The following is a 20667-nucleotide window of genomic DNA, read 5'->3' as shown; positions in this document are numbered from 1 at the left end:
TCTGGCACCTAATGTATACTCACCTCTCTTCTATTTATCAGATGCCGAGCTTCCTGACATTCAGAACTGTCCAATGAACCTGTCAGTGTCTACTGACCCAGGTTCTGATCAAGCCACCAACGTTACCTGGATTCAGCCTTCTGCATCAGATAACTCTGGTTCAGTTGGTATTGTTGGTTCCAGGAATCCAGGTGATACCTTCGCCTTTGGTACCTGTGCAGTGTATTACATGGCAGTAGATGGTGCTGGAAATGAACAGGAATGTGTCTTCTTTGTAACAGTGGAAGGTAAATAGCTCAAGATATTATTTCAGTATCATAATAATTGCTATAAGCTGCTGAAATTCTAGCATTTTATTGGCTGATGGTGAATTTTTGAATTTTTTGTTAATGAAATAGGATCTATTCCGAGTTGCTGAGTGTATAGTATCTTGAATACTGTCTGCCATCTGTTTCTATTTACACTTTGCATTTCAAGAACACATGTTCTATAGATTCTTTATTGAAATATAAGAATTAAATTTTTCATGATTATGAAAGATGTTGTTTACCTTTGATCCAATGGCATTTTTCCTCAAAATGAATTAAAATTAAAATGAATTTTGAAATTAAACATTCATTTTTTATCATGTTTCTGGCTGTATAATATGTTCTGATAAATTATTGTTGAATTCTGTTTTTCCAGACAATGAGGATCCAACATTCACCACCTGTCCAGAGTCTATTTTGTCTGGAACCGACCCTTCAGTTGACACGGCTGTAGTTTGGTGGACGAGACCAACTACCTCTGACAACACTGGCATTGATTCATTGGTGTCCGAGTATACTCCAGGCCAGATGTTCCCTATTGGTAGCACACTGGTTACCTACAATGTTACAGACTTGGCTGGAAACCTTGCCATGTGCTCCTTCTATGTCAATGTTACAGGTGAGTATTTCAATTGTTTCCACAGACACTAGTAATACTATCTTCTGGTCAGTAACAGAGAAACGGCTCCATTTTCTTAGCAATGAAGTTTTCTGGAAAGGTCCAACAAATTTAAGGACCAACCCTAAAACTAAACGATACATTAACAGGAAGTGAAAGATATATAACTTCAATCTTCCAGATGAAATATAGTTCTAAAAAACACACACAAGCAAAGTATCATTATTCTCACCTTGTAAACCTTTTAGATTTTTTCTTTGCTTAAAATCCTAAGGTCTGTTAATGACTTCTTGCATTCTTTCAAAGTACCAAATGTAAGCCTCACAATTTAAACCATACCTTTGCTATAGTGTTGTTTGTGTACAATAATACAAAGCTCAGTGTTTTATCACAGGGCTGAACTTAGTTGCATTGATCATTATATGCAGCCAGTCATAATAAACTGTGCAGTGATGTATAGTGGATCACGCATGAATGCAGGCATTTGTAAGTTAAGGGAAATAATTTCTATTGCTGTGTTACATTTAATCCCGTACACAGATGATATGCTTCCATCAGTGCTGTCTTGCCCGAATGATATTGACACTGCATCAGATGTTGGATCTATCAACACAACAGTGGTTTGGGCTGTTCCAAGATTCAATGACAATGATGGCAATGTGACCATTACTTCAAACTATGATCCACCAACTGTCTTCAACATTGGGGTCTATACCATCATGTACAATGCCACTGATATGTCTGGAAATGTTGCTAAGTGTATCTTTGTGGTGACTGTGTCAGGTATGTATTTTGTTTTCACATTTTTTTTCATTGCTAGTTGTATTCAATTTGTACTATCATCTTTCTCAAAATTGTATATCGTGTGATGTTGTATAAAGTATACATGATGTTTAATGCAATTGTTTTTTTTTTAATAGATGAGGAAGCTCCAACCATCACTTGCCCAGCTGACATTATGAATGTAACAGATCCAGGTCTAGCTGTAGCCTCAATCTCCTGGTCTGATGCTGTAGCAACTGACAACACTGGATCTCTAGCAGTCTCTTCAGACATTACCAGTGGTTCTAACTTCACTATTGGTGAAACAACAGTGACCTACAGTACTACTGATCCATCAGGAAACTCAGCCATGTGCTCTTTTACTGTCACAATCTCAGGTTTGTTGCTTGGTATTTTTTTATCGATTTGGTGACAATGGCAGTGCAGAGTTGCTGCTAAAATGTAGGGATTTCCTGTGAAAAGTGAATAGTGGGATCATTTGTAGATGGAAAGAGAGCTGATAAAGCCAATTTACATTGTTTGTTTTGATGGTTTTATCATGATACGACATGTTATCCAATAAAATTGCCTTTTATGATAATTATAAAGTGAGGTGCTTATTCACAACCATGTTTACACACAGTTTTGAGCTGATACATGTAAATTGCTCTTTTCAATTTGAAAAAAAAAATGAATAAATAGGTGAACAACTAGCATGAAGAAGTTCTTGATTTAAATTAGTAGGTGCCTGTGAGTACATATAATTCAGTGTGCAGCTATGCAATACCATCATGCTAATTTTCTTGTATTTATATTAATATGCTAGCTATCCAAAATACTGTTTCATCTCCATTCACCTTCACAAGTACTCATTCCCATTTGGTTTCTTACTTGGGCAGAATCATTAGAACCAGTTTGGATTTCCAGTCATGAACCCAAATATTAAACAATAGTTCTTGTGAATATAAGACATTCCAGAAAGAACTGTTTTTCTGCATTTCTATGTGAAGTAAATAAGTCAAAATTCAGAATCATTGAGAATTGGGGTATTCAGAAAAGTGACTTGATCCTGTCTAAACCAAATAAAAAACAAGACATCTCTATTCCTCTTTGTTCTTCCTTAGATGAGGAACTACCAAGCATTTCATTCTGTCCAAGCAACATCAACAAGTCAGCGGATCTTGGCTCAATGACAACCACTGTGATGTGGACTTTGCCAGACTTCACTGACAATGTAGGTGTTGTCTCTGTTGAGGATTCACATCAGCCTCCAGATATCTTTTCTATTGGAATGACAAATGTGACCTATACCGCATTTGATGCTGAAGGAAATATGATTGTCTGTGAATTTCAGGTTACAGTTCTAGGTGAGTTGCGCTTAATACATGTATGGTAAACTAATGTCTGGTATTTATATGAAATTTAAAAGTGGATACAATTCCTTACAACATGAACCACAGTGAACATGAAGACATTTTATCTTTCAAAAATGTTTTCTCTTGTCACCTTGTTGTGTGTTGTATATATTATATATTAAAGTCTCAGTGATGTTGCATTGACCACTTGATTTAACTATTTTCTGTGGTCACAGAATTAAAGCAGTTTCTACTTCACTTGAAAGATCTGGATGGAGAGTGGCAAATATCTTTAAAACTTACTATTATACCAGGTTTTTTTAATGTATATTAATTCTGGGCTAAATACTTTAAATATATTGATTCTAAGCACTTTGAAATCTATTTTCTCAAATTACAAATTCCGTTGTGTATGGATTTTATACACAGCTATCTCTTCTTTCCTCCGACACATGTAGAGAAAATGGAAAACTGCACCCATATATCATTCTTTTTAATCAATATTTCTATCATTTCCTATGACAATCATGACAGTAATAGTATGATCAAGAATTTTCATGAATGATTGATGTTGCATATCAATACTGAATTACATGTAATTAAGTGACTTTATATTTATCGATACTTGAATTTCTTTCCATCCAGATACTGAACTTCCTGTCTTCCTGAATTGTCCATCAAACATGAGTGCCACAACAGATCCTGGATCAGCATTAGCTACTGTGAGTTGGCCTACAGTACTGGCTACTGACAACGATGGTACCCCAGTTATTGATAGTGGTATGTCTGGATTTACATTCCCTGTAGGGGTTGAGGCTGTGACTTACAGTGCCACAGATGCTTCAGGAAATGTAGCAGAATGTACTTTTTATATCACAGTCACAGGTAAGTCATCACTCTCTGCATGCCTGTTTCAAGAAGAACCTATGATTATAGTTACTTTGTCATTATGTTAAAGGCAATGTTAACAGTAATCAGCAGCCCATATGACTATTCTAAATCATTATTTTTGTTCTATTAGTTCACTACCCTGCTCAAAACCTCTTTTTTAAACAAGCATAAAAATATGCATTTATTCATTGTTCAGTCGTATGAGGTCAAAATCATTTTCCTGTGGAGTGTTTTATCAACGTATTTTTCCGACAAGTTGTCAGATCTGACATCTTTCCTTTATTTTGATTAGCTGAGAAGCATAGTTACTATGGCAACTGTCAGATAAAATGGGACTTGTCGAATAAACTCCTTCATGAAATGCTCCCCTGATTTCAATGACTTTAAATATTCATCACTTTTAATATTTTCTTGTGTATGATGTTTGGACATTTATGTAGTTTTAAGCTTGGATTTGTAAATTCTTGATACATGTACATGTAATTCTCTGCCAGTTATGGACAAAAATATTACATCTTTCAATTAATTTGATTTAGATTTTAATATAAATTTTGAAATATAATTCATTTTTGGTAGTGGAATATATTTGTAGTTGCTTCATATTTATTTATGCAGGGTATGTTTTGTTTTAATTAGTACCAATGCAATCTAGAGTTACTATTGCATTGTTCTGAATGTAACTAGATAATTCTCATTTGCAGATAATTTTGTTCTGAATGTAACTTGATAATTCTCATTTGCAGATAATGAGGCTCCCAGTTACACAAACTGTTCTTCTGACTTCAGTGTAGCCGCAGACAAAGGTTCAATCAATACCACCGTTAACTGGCAGGTTCCTACAGCTATGGACAATGTCAATACATCGGCCCTAGTCCTATCTTCTAACTATCAACCACCGGTTGTGCTTGACATCGGGTCATATCTCATCAACTATACAGCCGTAGATATTGCTGGACTTGTTGGGGAATGTCTTTTTACAATCACAGTAACGGGTAGGTTTCTGTCACCACATATCACCTGGGGACCTATTTCATGAAACAATAGTCGGTGAATACCATTATTTGTTCTATGCTGCTAGAATGCTTGCATCTGATTGGTTCAGAGCAAATTTGTCAGTAGAAATGAATAAGAAGAGGCATCTCAAAATACTCCCCTGTTCGTCATGCATCCAAATAGTGCAGGCCTGTCCTTGATAACCATGCACCCTGCATTTTGTTTCAAAAGAAATGTACTGCAAATTTAATAAGGAATTGAGTCAATCCTAATTCTAACAGGTTTTGAAAAAAAAAAATTTCAATAACTCCTGGGGCCTGTTTCATAAAGGAATTGCAACTGTTGTAACTTTGCTATTATGGCAACTACCATGGAAACCTTGATTATGATTGGCTGCTAAGCCCTGTTACCATGGTAGTTGCCATTATGGCGAAGATACAACAGTTGCAAGTCCTTTATGAAACGGGCCCCAGATGTTCAGCATTAACGTATTCTGATTTGTATTAAGCTGTGTTCTAATCATGTTTCAGGCCATAGCCTGTCTCCAGACTTTGTTCTTCTTAAACGTTCCTCCCCCCCCACAAATGGCCATCTATTCTCTGCTCATGTGAACAAATTCCTGCGATCTAGGATTCAAGTTCATTGAAGAGCAGTAAAGGAGATTTTGGATAGCTTCACTCTCTTTTATGGACCTGTGTTAAATACAAATATAGTAATGATCATATAACCAGTTAGATATAGCAACCAAGTTCCTCAGATTTGTCAATTAAAAAGGCAGAAGAAACTTTGCTTGTCAATAGTTTTTTGTTTTGTTTAGCTTGAATTGTTTTAAGTATATTTTTTTGTTTTTGTTTACTACAGATGGTGAAGTTCCAACCATCACTTGCCCAGCTGACATTGTGAATGTAACAGATCCAGGTCTTGCTGTAGCCTCAATCTCCTGGTCTGATGCTGTAGCAACTGACAACACTGGATCTCTAGCAGTCTCTTCAGACATTGCTAGTGGTTCTAACTTCACTATTGGTGAAACAACAGTGACCTACAGTACTACTGATCCATCAGGAAATCCGGCTATATGTTCTTTTACTGTCACAATCTCAGGTTTGTTGCTTGGCTTTGGTACATCAGAATACCTACCATTAATGAAAAAATAAATTTATAGGGAAAGAATTTGTATGCAATTAGTAAATAGTTTATTTAAGTACCCTTCTCAGTGTCCGCTTCTATTGAGCTTTGAAGCATCGTTTTACAACCTATTCCCTTGATAGCCACCGATTTAGTGATAAAACATATTTTACCCATGCATATATATTTAGTAAGGTTATGTTTATACAGGTCGCGATCAAATAATTTTTCCTTGTCATTTTAAAAGTTCTTGTGACCAATCATTGAATGCTAGATATTGCTAAATATGCTAACATGATAGGTAGTTTAAACTTATTGAGTAATTGCAATATCGCTTTTTGCAGATGAAGAGAACCCAACGCTAGTGAACTGCCCCTCGGATATCACCTATAACATCACCAACTCCAGCTCACAGGCCGTTGTCACTTGGTCAGCTCCAACAATTGCAGACAATTCAGGAAGGGTCTTCACGGTCATCTCCACTCATTCAGGCTCCCTTTTTAACTTTGGTGACACAACTGTTGTTTATCGTGTTCAAGATCTTGCTGGAAACATGGCTTCTTGTTCGTTTGTTGTTTCTGTTAATGGTGAGTTTGTAACCACCGATGGCTTTGAATTCAGTCAAACCCTTGCAGGTTCCGCAATCTAATTTTGAAATAATCAGCTTGTTTATAATGCGTACATTTCCAAAATATAAGATTCAACCAAAAATTTTGAAGACTTCGTAAATAAGAAACTTTTGCTGCCATTTATTAGGGAGGTCCTTGTAAGAATTTGGTTTTTAGTTATCCTGTATTTAACATGCTGACTATCAAATTCTGCAATTAAGATTGGCTTGTAAAGGGACTATCCATTTCCAGTTAGCAGTGGGTTGACCTTATTAAACCTCTCCGAGCTACTATATGTTTTTAAATCCTCTTCACCTATATATCTTATCAGATCAAACCCCACCAGTCATTGAGGGTTGTCCATCTAGTATCAACACAACTACAGATCCAGGATCCCCTACAGCAATGGTGACATTCCAAGCTCCTAACATCACTGACAATCAAGGCACACCTAATATCATGTTGAATAAACAGTCTGGTTCAGAATTCCCAGTGGGAGACACAGTTGTTACCTACACTGCTACGGATGGTTTTGGCAATGAGGCTTCTTGTAGCTTTACTGTAACAGTGTCTGGTAAGCCCCTGATTAGAATAATGTTTTCATTTCAGTGCCACACAGCATAATCTAAATTGTGCATATACATCTATCCTTACCAAAAAAAAATTATGCATGCATAAAGATCTCAACAAGACCAGGGTCCTGTAACACAAAGTTTAGCGATGAATAGCAAATATGAAAGAACACTTTCGATTGGTTCCTGGATTTTAAACCAAATGCGCATGCAACATTGATATATTGATGGTCAATCCATTCAGCAATTGATCATCAATCTTTGTGTTACGGAGCCCAGTTCATCGTAATCAAATCATCCTCCTATCCTAAGCATTCCAGAATGAAAGATAAGCAGTTATATATTTGAAAAATTTGTTGTTATGTTATAATTCACATTCATTTCAATTTCTAAGGATATGTTGACATTGCCTATGTGAAGGCCCATCCTGTTGGTGCGATGACTTGTATAGATAAGTTCTGATAAAGCTTTCAGCTTTGCATATGAAAGCTTACCAAACATGATAAAAAATTCATGATTATGAAAGATTTTGTATTATGTTAACAATGCCATTTCTACAAGAAATTCTGTATGGATACTCTCACAAATAGTATTTTATAATGTCTGATTTTTTTTTCCACACTCCAGATGAGGAACCACCTGTCTTTGTGGGTTGTCCTTTCAATGTGACTGTCCCCACTGATAATGGAACAGCCAGTGCCGTTGTGAACTGGACAGAGCCTGCCGTGTCTGATAACACAGTAGCAGTCACATCAACCCCTGCTATACCTGTAGGAAGTACCTTCAATCTTGGCAGTACACCATTCACCTACACAGCTCAAGATGCTTACGGAAATACTGCTCTTTGCCATGTTAATGTCATTGTTTATGGTAGGTTGACATGATAAACCAAGAAGGCAATTCCATAGAATAATCAATGCCTTGATTTTGCTCCATTTTTCTCCATATTGCTCCATTTTATCCTTAATTTTATGTACTACTCAAGCTGTGATGATTTGAGGGCATTGCAGTTTTAATAGGAACCACACATAGGGGATCAGACATGTTCATAATTTATGGAATTACCCTGGTGGGTGTTTCATAAAGCCGTTTGTAAGGTATGAATGTCTTGTGATCATATCTTGTGCTACATAATAGATCCCTGAATGACTTAGCACATAAGAACGTGTACAATCAGTGAACATGTTCCACTGGGAACTGAAGACCAGCACGGGATGAGCGAGTCTCGCATAAATCAGCTTTGTAAAACACCCTCCTGGAGATATCTATTCATATCACTTGTTATTGGTAATGCTTCATTAAGATGATTTGTTTTCTTTTTTTCAGGCAATCACAAACTTTTGATTTCATAACAAATCATATGAAACGTGGCCCTATGAACTAGTCTCCAATGACAAATCTTCCTTGAATGCATTGGCAATATTGGAAGTACAGATATAAATAAGTCTATTGCAACTTCCTATGACAAGTTGCATGATATATGTTCTGAACCATGAATCATTCTCTTGTTGAGAATTTTCCTCTTTCTTTCTTATTACAGCTTTGAAATCAAATTCAATCACTGTCTCTCAGAAAGAACAAGCATGAAGGAAAAATAGAAGATCATTCTGCATCTTCTGACTTTTCCTGCTTGTGCCATATTTGATCTCATTAAAAATCTTAAGCCAGAATAGAGATGTCAGATACTTACAAATTTGATAATAGAAGGCTCATTCATCTTCACTCCTCAAGATGGAGTTATAATTTCTAGACAATGAAGGAGTATGTTTCCAACAGGAAGTGACTTTTATGAGCAGTAGAAATTGTTAGTTTATTGCTACCCAATGTTTCTTGTTGATAAACCTTCATTAAATGTTGTTGACCTACAGATGATGAGCCACCAGTTCTACAGGGTTGTGTTGTGGGTGATATCATCCAGGAGGCAGATGCAGCAACAGATCAAGCGGTAGTTGTCTGGACACCTCCTGTGGGTATGGATAATTCGGGTGCCCCTACAGTCTCAGAGAACTATGCTCCAGGATCGTCCTTCCCTGTGGGTGTCACTACTGTCACCTATACTGCTACCGATGTGGCTGGACTCAATACCACATGCTCTTTCAACATCTCGGTGCTTGGTAAATCCATCAAGTTTCTTAATGAAATGTAGGACCATACCTAAGTTATCAATATCGTCAAATTATTTTGTCAAATACACTTCTTTATATAAAAAGTAGGGGGAAAAGGATGCAATAACGATCTTATGGTAAACATTCCTATGATATGATCTCTTGCAAAAGTGCTTTACCCATACTTGTACCTTAAGCAAAAAATTTGCTGTCTTGGTTCCTGCAGAATTCTGTCTATTGTTTAAGATGTCATTGTCTCCTATTGGATTTCGTATTATGCAGATTCAGAGTCCCCAACATATACCACATGCCCAAGCAACGTCGTTGGCTACACAGGAAATGACACCACTAGTGAGGTGAGTTGGTCAGTTCCCACAGTGACTGACAATGTTGCAGTGGTCTTTGAGAACCAGACACATTATCCAAATTACAGCTTCCCACTCGGAATCACTACTGTGGTGTACTCTGCTTTTGATGCGACTGGAAACTTCGGAGAATGCAGCTTTAATGTTACAGTTTCTGGTGAGTGAATGCCTAGGGTTCTGTGCTGGAAACTGATGTAAATAGTCATATTGATATGTAAAATGAATCTTGTTCTCATTTCATCAGCCTGTGTTTATTACTGAATGAGTTGCATTTTGAAAAGGTTCTCATGAGGTACATGTTCAACAATTTTAGTGTTCATTCTCAGTTTTCTTTCAAAGATGAAAATTAATTTGTATACCTTTGTCTTGAGAGAAAATATTGATACTGTTGTCTCAATATCCACATGTTATTTCTTCTTCGCCCTTTTGTTCACTTCTTCCCTTCTTCCTTTTTCCTCTCCTTCCCTTTTCTCTTCTTCCTTTCTCTCTTCCTCCTCCTCTTCCTCCTCCTCCTCATCCTTGTTCTTCTCGTCCTCCTTATCCTCCTCCTCATCCTTGTTCTTCTCTTCCTCGTCCTCCTTATCCTCCTCCTCCCAAACTAAATAATGTTTCACATTAAAGTGACTACCGTGCATAAATAGCATTGATTATCTTTGCAGATATTACTCCCCCTGTCATCACTGGATGTCCTTCAAACTTTGATGTCAATGCACCATCAAACGATAGTGGTTTAGCCGTAACCTGGGATCCCATCTCTGCAACAGATGCCTTTGGCGTTGATTCACAAAATTCATCCCATTCTAGTGGCTCAGTCTTTGTCATCGGACCCGGGGTCACTGTAACTTATATCTTTTATGATCCTAATGGAAACTTTGCAAGATGCTCATTTGTTGTGACTGTACTAGGTAAGGTCCTAATGAAATCATCACAAAACCTTGTAACTAGGTACTTGTGTATACCACATTTTTTGTTTAATACACTTTTATATATACAGAAATATATTTTTTTCACCCTTTAATGTATGAAGTAGATATTATGTAATATTCTATTACTTTACATATACTTTTTGAAAAATGATTTTGTATATTCTAAATTGTATAAGAGACCATCTCCATGCAATGAAAAGAGTTCATTTGGCCTGATATCTGATTTTTTTTTTTCTGATATTAATTTGTCAGATGTTGACAGACCGGTTGCAAGTGGATGTCCAGCAAACATCACTGTGGAGCCTGACCTTGGATCTCTCAATGCAACTGTGAACTGGACGGAACCAGTTTTCAGTGATAACAGCGGCAACTTTACACTGAGCAATATGATACCGCCACTCTCTGTATTTGAACCTGGCACAAGTATAGTCCTCTATCAGGCTACCGATTCCTCTGGCAATGTTGGCTCTTGTGCATTCTACGTCACAGTCCAAGGTATTTCCCCTCTTTTAAATTTTCTCATGAATTGAAATAAATCAGTGGTGATAAAGAATGATTGGTCATATTATTATTAGGCTTACTGCTCTTTGACATCCCATTTTATCTGTTTACCATAGTTTACCACCCTCTCTATCCCTCTCTCTTTCTTCTTGTATTTTATTTTTCAGTTTTGTATCTCAGGAAGATCACAAGAATTCATTGCATACCTTCCCATGTTACCTAATCTTTAAGCATGAAATAGAAGACTACATATTTCTGTAATGTCACTCTGTTTTTGTCTCACCTGCTTAACAGAGCAAGACTTAGCCCCCCCCCCCCCAGTCTTATAAGGGTTAAATGTCATAATTCTGAAAGTATATGGATCATGAAACTTGGACGCAAGAGTAATCAAGCATCAGTGAAGATCCTGCATAATTTTCAGGTAACATGACCAAGGTCAATTAACTTTGGCCATGTTGGGAGTATTTGTTGAATTGACATATCTTTGAAAGGTTATGGATTTAGTTCATGAAATGTGGACTCAAGGGTAATGAAGTATCACTGATTGCCTTACACAAGTCTTCAGTCACATGATCAAGATCAAATGTCATTTAGGGTCAATGAACACAGCATTTTATCATCATATGAATCGCGTAATGCAAGCGAGACTACTTATTATGTATACATGTGTAGTGTTTTGCATTTTCTTCATCGCTCATTCTTAGTATCTGTCTCTCTCTTTCTCTCTCTTGCAGACACTATCCCACCTGAACTGACTGGATGCCCAAGCAACATCAATGTAACGACCGACCCAGGCAGTTTCACAGCCAACGTGTCATGGTCAGAACCAGTGGCAAGTGATAACAGTATTGATCCCTCAGTCACTGTGACCATACCATCTGGTAGTTTGTTCACCATCAAAGAAACCTTGGTAACCTACACTGCTACAGATGCAGCTGGCCTGGTTGCAGAGTGTTCATTCACAGTTACCGTCAGAGGTAATGAAAACCAAAGTCTTCCTATGAATAATAACGATCATTTGCTACATTGCTGCGCTTAAGACAATGTTTCTAAGGGCAGCATACTATAACCGTGACTCTAGCATTTCCAGTCACTCAATAATGAAAATTCATTTTTCCCAATTTATTGTGAACTTGGCAACCACTGAGCAGCACTCTTAGCTGGGCATAATATCATGATAAAAGGGGATTTTTTGTTGAGACTACCAAATGAAGGCAGTGCCCCAGAAGCTTGATGACCACAAACCCTGTGGTTGCATGATACAGAGAATTATCCATGAAAATGATTACTTATGAGCTTCTTTTTTTAGAAGAAAATTACTGATATTATCTCATTTATGCTTAATATTAATACTCACAGGGAGGCATTGGTTCATACATCGCTGGCACTACTTTCAGGTGGATCAATAAAGTTTAAAACATATTGGATGTATAATATGATCAATAATCAAAGGAGACATTACCATTAGAAATTGAAAGCAGGTAATGATATTTAGGTGAATTATTTTAAGGGTTACATAACTTTCCAAACCAAGCTTTCAAAATCTAAAACATGTATTTGAAGGATATGGATATTTTGCATGCTTTATCTTGCAGATGAAGAGTTACCCGTCTTCACTGAGTGTCCAAGCAGCATCAACCTCACCTTACCTTTCAATGACAGTAGCCTCAATGCAACATGGTCAAATCCTACTGCAACAGATAACAGCCGGATAGTCACTGTTACCTCTAGTCTACCTCAAGGCTCAGTACTAACTCTTGGCTCCTCGTCTGTCACGTTCACAGCGGTTGATCTATCTGGGAATCAAGCTCAGTGCATTGTTACCCTATTTGTCCTTGGTAAGTTTCAGACTCTACTCACTTTTTTACTGTTTTTTTTTTCCATGTAATTAGATATTTGATTCCTGCTTTTGACACCCTCATACACTTTAGTGAACTGTAGTTGTGTTATTTCACCCATTTTTATTGAATTATTAACTGCTTAGATATAAGTTAAGCAATATATTCATGGCTTTGAATTGGTATTCAAGCTCGAGCTGCTACCTTCTTAAGATCAAATTTTTTCCACCTTGTAGATGAAACTGTTCCTGAGATCACCTGTCCTTCAGATATCATGGTCAACACTGATACTGGTAGACCTACAGCTACAGTTACATGGGATACAGTCAATGCCACTGATAACAGTGGTGTGGTCAGCGTCATGACTGATGTAGCAAGTGGAACCAACTTTGGAGTTGGAGACGCAGAAGTAACTGCCACAGCCACAGATGGTTCTGGGAACGTTGCAACCTGTACCTTCACTGTCACAGTGTCAGGTGAGGTTAATATTCTTATCTTATATTATGCATCTTCATGATGATCTTACTCCATCACTGCTTACTGACTACAACCTACATCTTTGTCTTTGCTTCCATGAATTTATTCTTGAGACACCTCCTTCCTTCCCAGCAACAATTTCTTTTACCTAGGTTAAGACAGGCATATGGCCATACATATATGTTGCTAATATCGTTTCGTTCTATGGCCTACATCAGTCCTTACATTTCTGTATTAGAAATGATATATTTATATTAAATGCTCTCAATGTTTTATTATACTTTGATTATATAAAGCCATTTCAAGTCATGGATCTTCCTGTAGCTTGCAGCACATCAAGGTTGCAGTGTAACTCTCAATGAACTTTTTTTTCTGTTTCCACAGACATGGAAGCACCTGTCTTTATCATCTGCCCCAGCGACCAGACCTCATCCCTCCCAAACACTGGAGCCGCTACCCGTGCGGTTAGTTGGACCACCCCAATTGCTTCTGATAACACCATAGTTTATCAGCTTTCAGTTAATGCTTCTTCTGGATCTCTGTTCAGTGTGGGCACCACATTGGTACGGTACATCGCTGTTGATCGCTACAACAATACTGAATATTGTGATTTCAGTATTACTATAACTGGTGAGGATCACATATTTATTGCTCTATGATAGAATCGAATCTTTCAAATTCAAAACAAGTTCGGTCATTGTAATGTAATTAATTTCTCTCTTTAATGGATGGTAAAGCCTGATAACATAGTGGATTTCTTTCTGATTTATATAAATTGTAGAATGTTTAGATTCTTTTGTAAATACTCAAACTTTCTCTAAATTCAAAATCCCTTAACAGATGAAATCCCACCCTCCTTCTCCAACTGCAACACAACCACCCTCACACAGTCTACTGATGTGAACTCGCCTAGTGCCACGGTGATCTGGTCTGAACCTACTGCTTCTGATAACTCTGGTGTATTCACTGTTACCTCCACATATTCACCTGGTGATTCTCTTCCTGTTGGTGACAATGTTGTGGAATACCTGGTTGTTGATTCCTCAGGGAACAATGCAACTTGTTCCTTCCTTGTCATTGTTGAAGGTAGGTATCAGGGTCTGACTGCAATATACCCTCAAATTTTCAATGATAATTTACCCTTGTAAGTAGTAGCAGAGGCCCTTTAACCCTTGCACGCTGATGTTGCAATTTCGCACATTTAATTCAACATTAGTAATAATTAGTTGTCTCCCCTACCTTCAAGTTTGATAAGCTAATAAAAGACAATAGATTTTGGATGACGTCTATATAGTAATATACAAATATACCAGGCTTTGAATAAGTATAGCGGGAATTATTCATCTGAGGTTGTACTGGCATTACTATTTCTCCCGAGGGGAAAATTGTAATTTGGCCAGTACAACCAAGGATTAATAATTCCCTCTATACTTTCGAATTAAAGGCCTGTTATATTTGTTTTATATCCTACATTTAATAACTGAATAAGGTAGAACAATATTTTATATCCTCTTCTACACGTAGTTCGTCTTTTCCTAATTTGAACTTAGATAATGCGCTGCACAGGCTGATCTACTTTTTCCGAAACCATGCGCTCAGCGGAACGCGGATTTGTGCATGCGCTAACCCTTCACGGGACTTGCCCGGTAGAGTCAACTCGTTGACCGGTGCGCCCAAGAAATTGCATGATCTATGGAATAGTCGACTATTCCATCATTGACGTCACGGAATAGCATATTTTTTTTGGTGGGCATTTCATTTTTGACATCACAAAATAGCTGAGAGCCTGTTTGGTCACATGATGCTATTTAAACCAATCAGCATACATCAACGGTGCAATATGGATGAATTAAATTAAAGAACAAGACATAGAAACAATTGTCATTATTATCCCCCCTCCCCCAAAAATTAAATCAGCGTGCAGAGTTAAAATGCTATTGAATTCACAGGATGTCATTTAGATTAAGAAAAGTAGGAAACATAGCCCAAATGTTGGCCTACAGATGATAATTTCTTCCTGGCAGATTCATAACTCTAAATGTTTGGCCTATAAGTTTATTGTGAATGTCCCATTTTATGATTTTTGCATTGCAAGTTGAATTTGCTGAGCAGTGCAAACAATGACCAAAGTTTTGAGCAATCATCCCTTGTACAGATAATGCAAGATCAAACAAGCTACAAAATTCTTGAAATTCAGTGGTGCCATAAAAGTCATCATTAGAGTTGAGCAAATTGGACTTAGTAATGTTATTATTGTATTAATTGCATCTGTCAAAGTGACTAAGGTCAAGCAATAATTCATTTAATTTCAGCTGAGTATTTATGTTTTTGTAGGACTTTCAGAAACTTGTCCTTTGATATGAGATGTATCAAGTTTCCATCCTATCCTGATTGTCTTTGTAAAACTTTGTTAGACTATCATAGAGTGACTAAGACCCTCTGATTTTACAGACACTGAAGCACCTCAATTCCCTGGTTGTCCCGTGATGATCCTGACTGCCCAAGATGCTGGAGAGGTTTTTGCTACAGTCACCTGGCAGCTGGTAGCTACTGACAATGTCCAAGTACTCAACGAGACGTCCAGTCATACCAATGGTACTCAGTTTGATCTGGGTAGCACTGAGGTGACCCTTGAAGCTCTTGATGCTGCTGGTAACCTGGGAGTCTGTAACTTTACTGTCATTGTACAAGGTTTGTATCCTTCAGTTGCAAGCTTTAAAGTAGGAGGGTTTGGTATAAAGGAAATGACGATGCATATAGCCAGGATAAGTAGAAGGAATAGGTTAAGGTCTATTTAGGAAGCATAAGGTAAATCCGGTTGCCCATTTTCATGCAAAGTAAACCATTGATTTCAAACCAAATTTCCCAAGTCTGAATACTTGAAAGTTTCATGAGTGGTGTTATAGTGATCGGACAGATAGAATTACAGGTGTTATTATTTGGACGGTTAATTCTGATATTCATGTGCATCATGGTTTATCCTGTCATCTCACAACATCGCTAACTTCATAGGACCTCCCGTCTTGGAATCAATTCTATTGCTTGGAGGTGGTTTTATGACAGGGAAAGGGGATGGGTTCTATGTTTGTATAACTGCATTGACATCGCAGAATGTATTCATATAAATCATCACGTCAATGAAGTTACTTCTTGAAATATGCATAGGTAATTTGCTCATCAGACCCACCATCACCAGACTTTTGTTCGTCTAATTCTACCTGCAGATCAAAGTGCTCCTGTCATCATGAACTGTCCTGGAACAACAAGGTCAGTTGCCTTTCTGAATGCAAACTACAGTGTTGGATTCTGGGTAGCGCCTACTGCATCTGATCCCGGTGGAGATGTGACACGAACCAGTGACTACCAGCCGCTTGATAGATTCTTTATTGGTGACACTCCAGTGACCTATGTCTTCACTGATAGTGCTGGCAATCAGGCTAACTGTACATTCATTTTAGAAGTTACTGGTAAGATGCTTTGATTATAAACATTGATAATTACTGATAATTATTGATAATTACATTGATAACTACTAGTAAGATGCTTTGATTATAAACATTGATAATTGTAATATTGTGCTACTGGATCGTGCTTGATGTATTACGTGTATATTATTACATACATGAACAGTTTTTTTTCACTCATAGCAAATAAGTTTCCCCTGTAATTCTCTAGTCATCTTTGATTGTGCATATGCAATACTATTTTTCAGGTGTATCATCTACAGTTTGATTTAACTATTTGGTTAATCTTCATGTGTAGCATTTGCCATGCACAAAGATGGAAACAAAATAATGCCAAAAATATGCGTCTAAGATTATTTATAAGATCAAGTGTAACTGTAAATCAGGGGCAAAACTGTGCAAAATGTTAAAATTAATTGTAAATATCAGGCATGTCTTTTGAGTATGTTACACTTTCTGATGGAAAAAATATCTCTGGATGGTTGTGATGATCCAAGCTTACCCAAATTGTCCTCCTTTACAGATACCCAAGATCCTGTTATAACTGGCTGCCCACCCGATATCACAGTGGGACCAGACCAAGGATTAGTGACTGCAGTGGTCAATTGGACAGAGCCTATCATCACAGACAACTCTTATTCTGTGACAGTCACTCAAAATGAATTCCCCAACACCGTGTTCAGCGGAGGTTCAGTGACTGTCACCTACATGGCTACTGATCCAAGTGGAAACCCTTCCACTTGTTCCTTTACAGTCACAGTCACAGGTAAAAATGATCTAGGGAAAGAGTTAAATCTTGGCACCCAAAGTCCCATGCCTTGAATGAAGATTTTAATGTATTGACAAACTAAATCCATTATGGCAGAGGTGCAAAGTATTGTCTTATTTGGTACTCAAAATGTTGTGAATTGTCTGGTAGTGATAAGTAAAGGCAGTTTTATTGACCACAATTTCGACTGTCTACCATAATAAACATTAATTTCATGCACTTTGGGCTCCCCATGAAACACATAAATGTGAACAATGATATTAGATCTTTCTTCAGGATAAAGGTTGAAATGTTCTTTATCCCCATGCAGATTCTGAACCACCAATGCTCAGTCAATGCCCAGGGAACATAACCAGTGTAACAGATAGTGGTAATGCTACAGCCTTGATCTCTTGGGTAGAACCCACTGCCACTGACAATAGCGTACCACCCAATGTTACCTCAACGGCATATCCTTCTTCATACTTCAGCATCGGAGAGACCACTGTGACATACACTGCTACAGATGCCTTCCAGCTTACTGATACTTGTTCCTTTATAGTGACTGTTACAGGTGAGAAATGACTTATGAATAAACTCTGTATCAACAGATCCCAATCATTTGATTCAAAATAAAGTTGGGAGTTTGTATCGAGTTGAGATAAATCCAATTCAATAAGGGAGAGTTGTAATACCTCCAGAATTTCTGAGGGTGCACAGAAAGAGGCTGAGCTTCTGAAATCCAGTCATGTTGTCCTTTGTATTACTTACATGTATATTGGGTATGCATCTTCTTTCTTCATTGCCCTCTAAAGATAAACTAATAAAGAGTTGCTAATGATTGTGAGAGTGGTTGTTAAGTTGTGCTTTGCGCCAATCTAAATCTTGTCAAGGCATATTGTAAAACTTGGCAATCTGCACTAGAATAATTGACTATATATATGCTTTGTATTGATTCCAGATGAGGAGTCTCCTGTAATATCCCGCTGCACACCAGATGTGTCATTTGTAGTTGACTCAGATTCTGACCGGGTAAACGTAACCTGGGCCCTTCCCACTGTTTCTGACAACAGTGGAGTTGTTGGTCTGATGGCTAACATTGATCCAGGCACTGTATTGATGGTTGGAGAGTATGTTGTGATTTACACTGCAACAGACTCATCAGGAAACACAGATAATTGCACCTTCAGTCTCAGTGTGCTTGGTAAGCTATCTTGTTTTTTAATGATAACAATAATCATTGTTGAGGTTGCATAATATTATTGTTGATGAAACATATATTTCATCAACTTGACAAGTTGTGAAAGATAATTCAGTCAGCGATGTCACTGATTCGTGACCTACTTCACTCAGTGTTTATTTCTTGTGGTACTCATTTACACGTACATGTAAGAATTAAAATCCTGCCAAAAATTATTATATCTGCTCGACTTGAGTAATTACAGGCGTGATTAAAAGTATAATGATGATATCAATGGCAATAGAAATAAAGACAATGATGAAACATGCTCTGAATAATTTCAAACCATTATCCATTTTAAGTTTTGTTCAAGTGTAAAATAATCAGATCTCGTGTAGGAAAAACTCATGTAGCAAGGGTTCAATTGAAAATTTGAAGTTGCTTAGTATTACCATTGTATTTTATGGTTGTATAAGGTACATATTTGGTTTAAAAGTGGCATTCTTGCTTTGCATTCTTTCACTCATATTCTACACCTCTTCTTTTTTTCTAGATGAAACCCCACCAACTTTCTCTGATTGTGACCGCACAATCATTGTTAGCACAGACCCAGCCACTCCTACTAGTTTAGTTACTTGGAATGTATCTGCGACTGATAATAATGGGGTTCCTACAGTGCAATCAACAATGGTCTCTGGATCATTGTTTAGTATCGGCAATACCACTGTTGACTTCACTGCTACAGACTCATCCAATAATACCAATACCTGCTCACTACTCATTCAGGTTTTAGGTGAGTGTCTTTGAAAGCCTTGAAAAAAGGTTATTGTTACCCCTTGACATGCCAGACATGTTGCAGTTCTATGGGCTTTATATGTGTTGTGTGTGGTGCCAATTCTATTGACAATTTGATTTGAATATTTGTTTTTTATCACAGAAAAATCTAGGCTTTCAATGCCCTGTTCTTGAGTGGATGGATACTGTGGAAATTCCTAAGAACTACAGGATTATTCATATCTTGTGATCTACAAATATTTTGTCAATATTTTTAAATTGCATGAATTGCCATTCCAAGGAGTTTTGAAAGTTATATACAGACTTTGAGGAATTGTAACAATGCATAAGGCAAAGATACATATTTTTATGTGTGTCATACAATAGTGATATTGAATTGAATTTGAATATCTCCTGCATGTTTAGAAAATAATGCATATATTACTGTGTTCTTATCATTAATAGATAATGAAAATCCAAGATTTGAAAACTGTTCATCAAACATCACAGTTAACACTGATCCCAACTCCAGTGTTGCGATGGTGACATGGCAAGAACCTACAGCTATTGACCACTCAGGTTCAGTAAGCCAGCAATCTAATATTGCTAATGGAGCATCATTCTCCATTGGACCCACAACGGTTACCTACACTGCTGTTGATGCAAGTGGAAACACTGCACAGTGTTCTTTCATTGTGACAGTCATCGGTGAGTATTGTCAAAAATTGTTGGAATAAATGTATTTAGGACAAATTTTCATGCCAAGTCAACCATTTTATCAATGGTGTCACTCCAGTTCTCTGCAGCTTTCAACTAGTACTCAATGCAGGCCTGCCAACTACTCCTTTTAAAAGGAGTTACTCCTTTTTTGGAAATTTTTAATATCCATTATATCATAGGGAAAGAAAATTCTCCTTTTTTTTGTCCATATATTATGTACAGTCATCTATGGGAAATATGCTGTGACTCCTATTTTGTAAATGAATCACTCCTATTTTGTATGTTTACAGGTTGGTAGGCCTGTCAATGTAATATCAAACCCATTCATTACTTCTC

The 20667-nt window shown here is 37.3% G+C and overlaps 1 protein-coding gene across 1 annotated transcript in view; it reads left to right on the top strand.

The window, feature by feature from the left end:
- Positions 1–20667, top strand: part of LOC121432224 — a 111181-nt gene that overhangs the window by 62711 nt on the left and 27803 nt on the right. The window contains exons 50-76 of the mRNA XM_041630080.1: positions 42–287; positions 685–927; positions 1468–1710; positions 1848–2087; positions 2814–3056; positions 3690–3929; positions 4679–4927; positions 5790–6029; positions 6398–6640; positions 6993–7235; positions 7861–8103; positions 9102–9347; positions 9621–9860; positions 10363–10608; positions 10882–11124; positions 11865–12107; positions 12726–12968; positions 13205–13444; positions 13830–14075; positions 14286–14531; positions 15897–16136; positions 16670–16912; positions 17433–17675; positions 17989–18231; positions 18619–18861; positions 19391–19630; positions 20077–20319. Of these exons, the coding sequence (XP_041486014.1) occupies positions 42–287; positions 685–927; positions 1468–1710; positions 1848–2087; positions 2814–3056; positions 3690–3929; positions 4679–4927; positions 5790–6029; positions 6398–6640; positions 6993–7235; positions 7861–8103; positions 9102–9347; positions 9621–9860; positions 10363–10608; positions 10882–11124; positions 11865–12107; positions 12726–12968; positions 13205–13444; positions 13830–14075; positions 14286–14531; positions 15897–16136; positions 16670–16912; positions 17433–17675; positions 17989–18231; positions 18619–18861; positions 19391–19630; positions 20077–20319 (6561 nt within the window). The remainder of the gene's footprint in view (positions 1–41; positions 288–684; positions 928–1467; positions 1711–1847; positions 2088–2813; positions 3057–3689; positions 3930–4678; positions 4928–5789; positions 6030–6397; positions 6641–6992; positions 7236–7860; positions 8104–9101; positions 9348–9620; positions 9861–10362; positions 10609–10881; positions 11125–11864; positions 12108–12725; positions 12969–13204; positions 13445–13829; positions 14076–14285; positions 14532–15896; positions 16137–16669; positions 16913–17432; positions 17676–17988; positions 18232–18618; positions 18862–19390; positions 19631–20076; positions 20320–20667) is intronic.

The sequence above is a fragment of the Lytechinus variegatus genome, chromosome 1 (genome assembly GCF_018143015.1).
Source record: "Lytechinus variegatus isolate NC3 chromosome 1, Lvar_3.0, whole genome shotgun sequence".
Lineage (NCBI taxonomy): Eukaryota > Metazoa > Echinodermata > Echinoidea > Temnopleuroida > Toxopneustidae > Lytechinus > Lytechinus variegatus.
The sequence above is the reverse complement of the archived record's forward strand: the minus strand, read 5'-3'. Positions and strand labels throughout refer to the sequence as shown.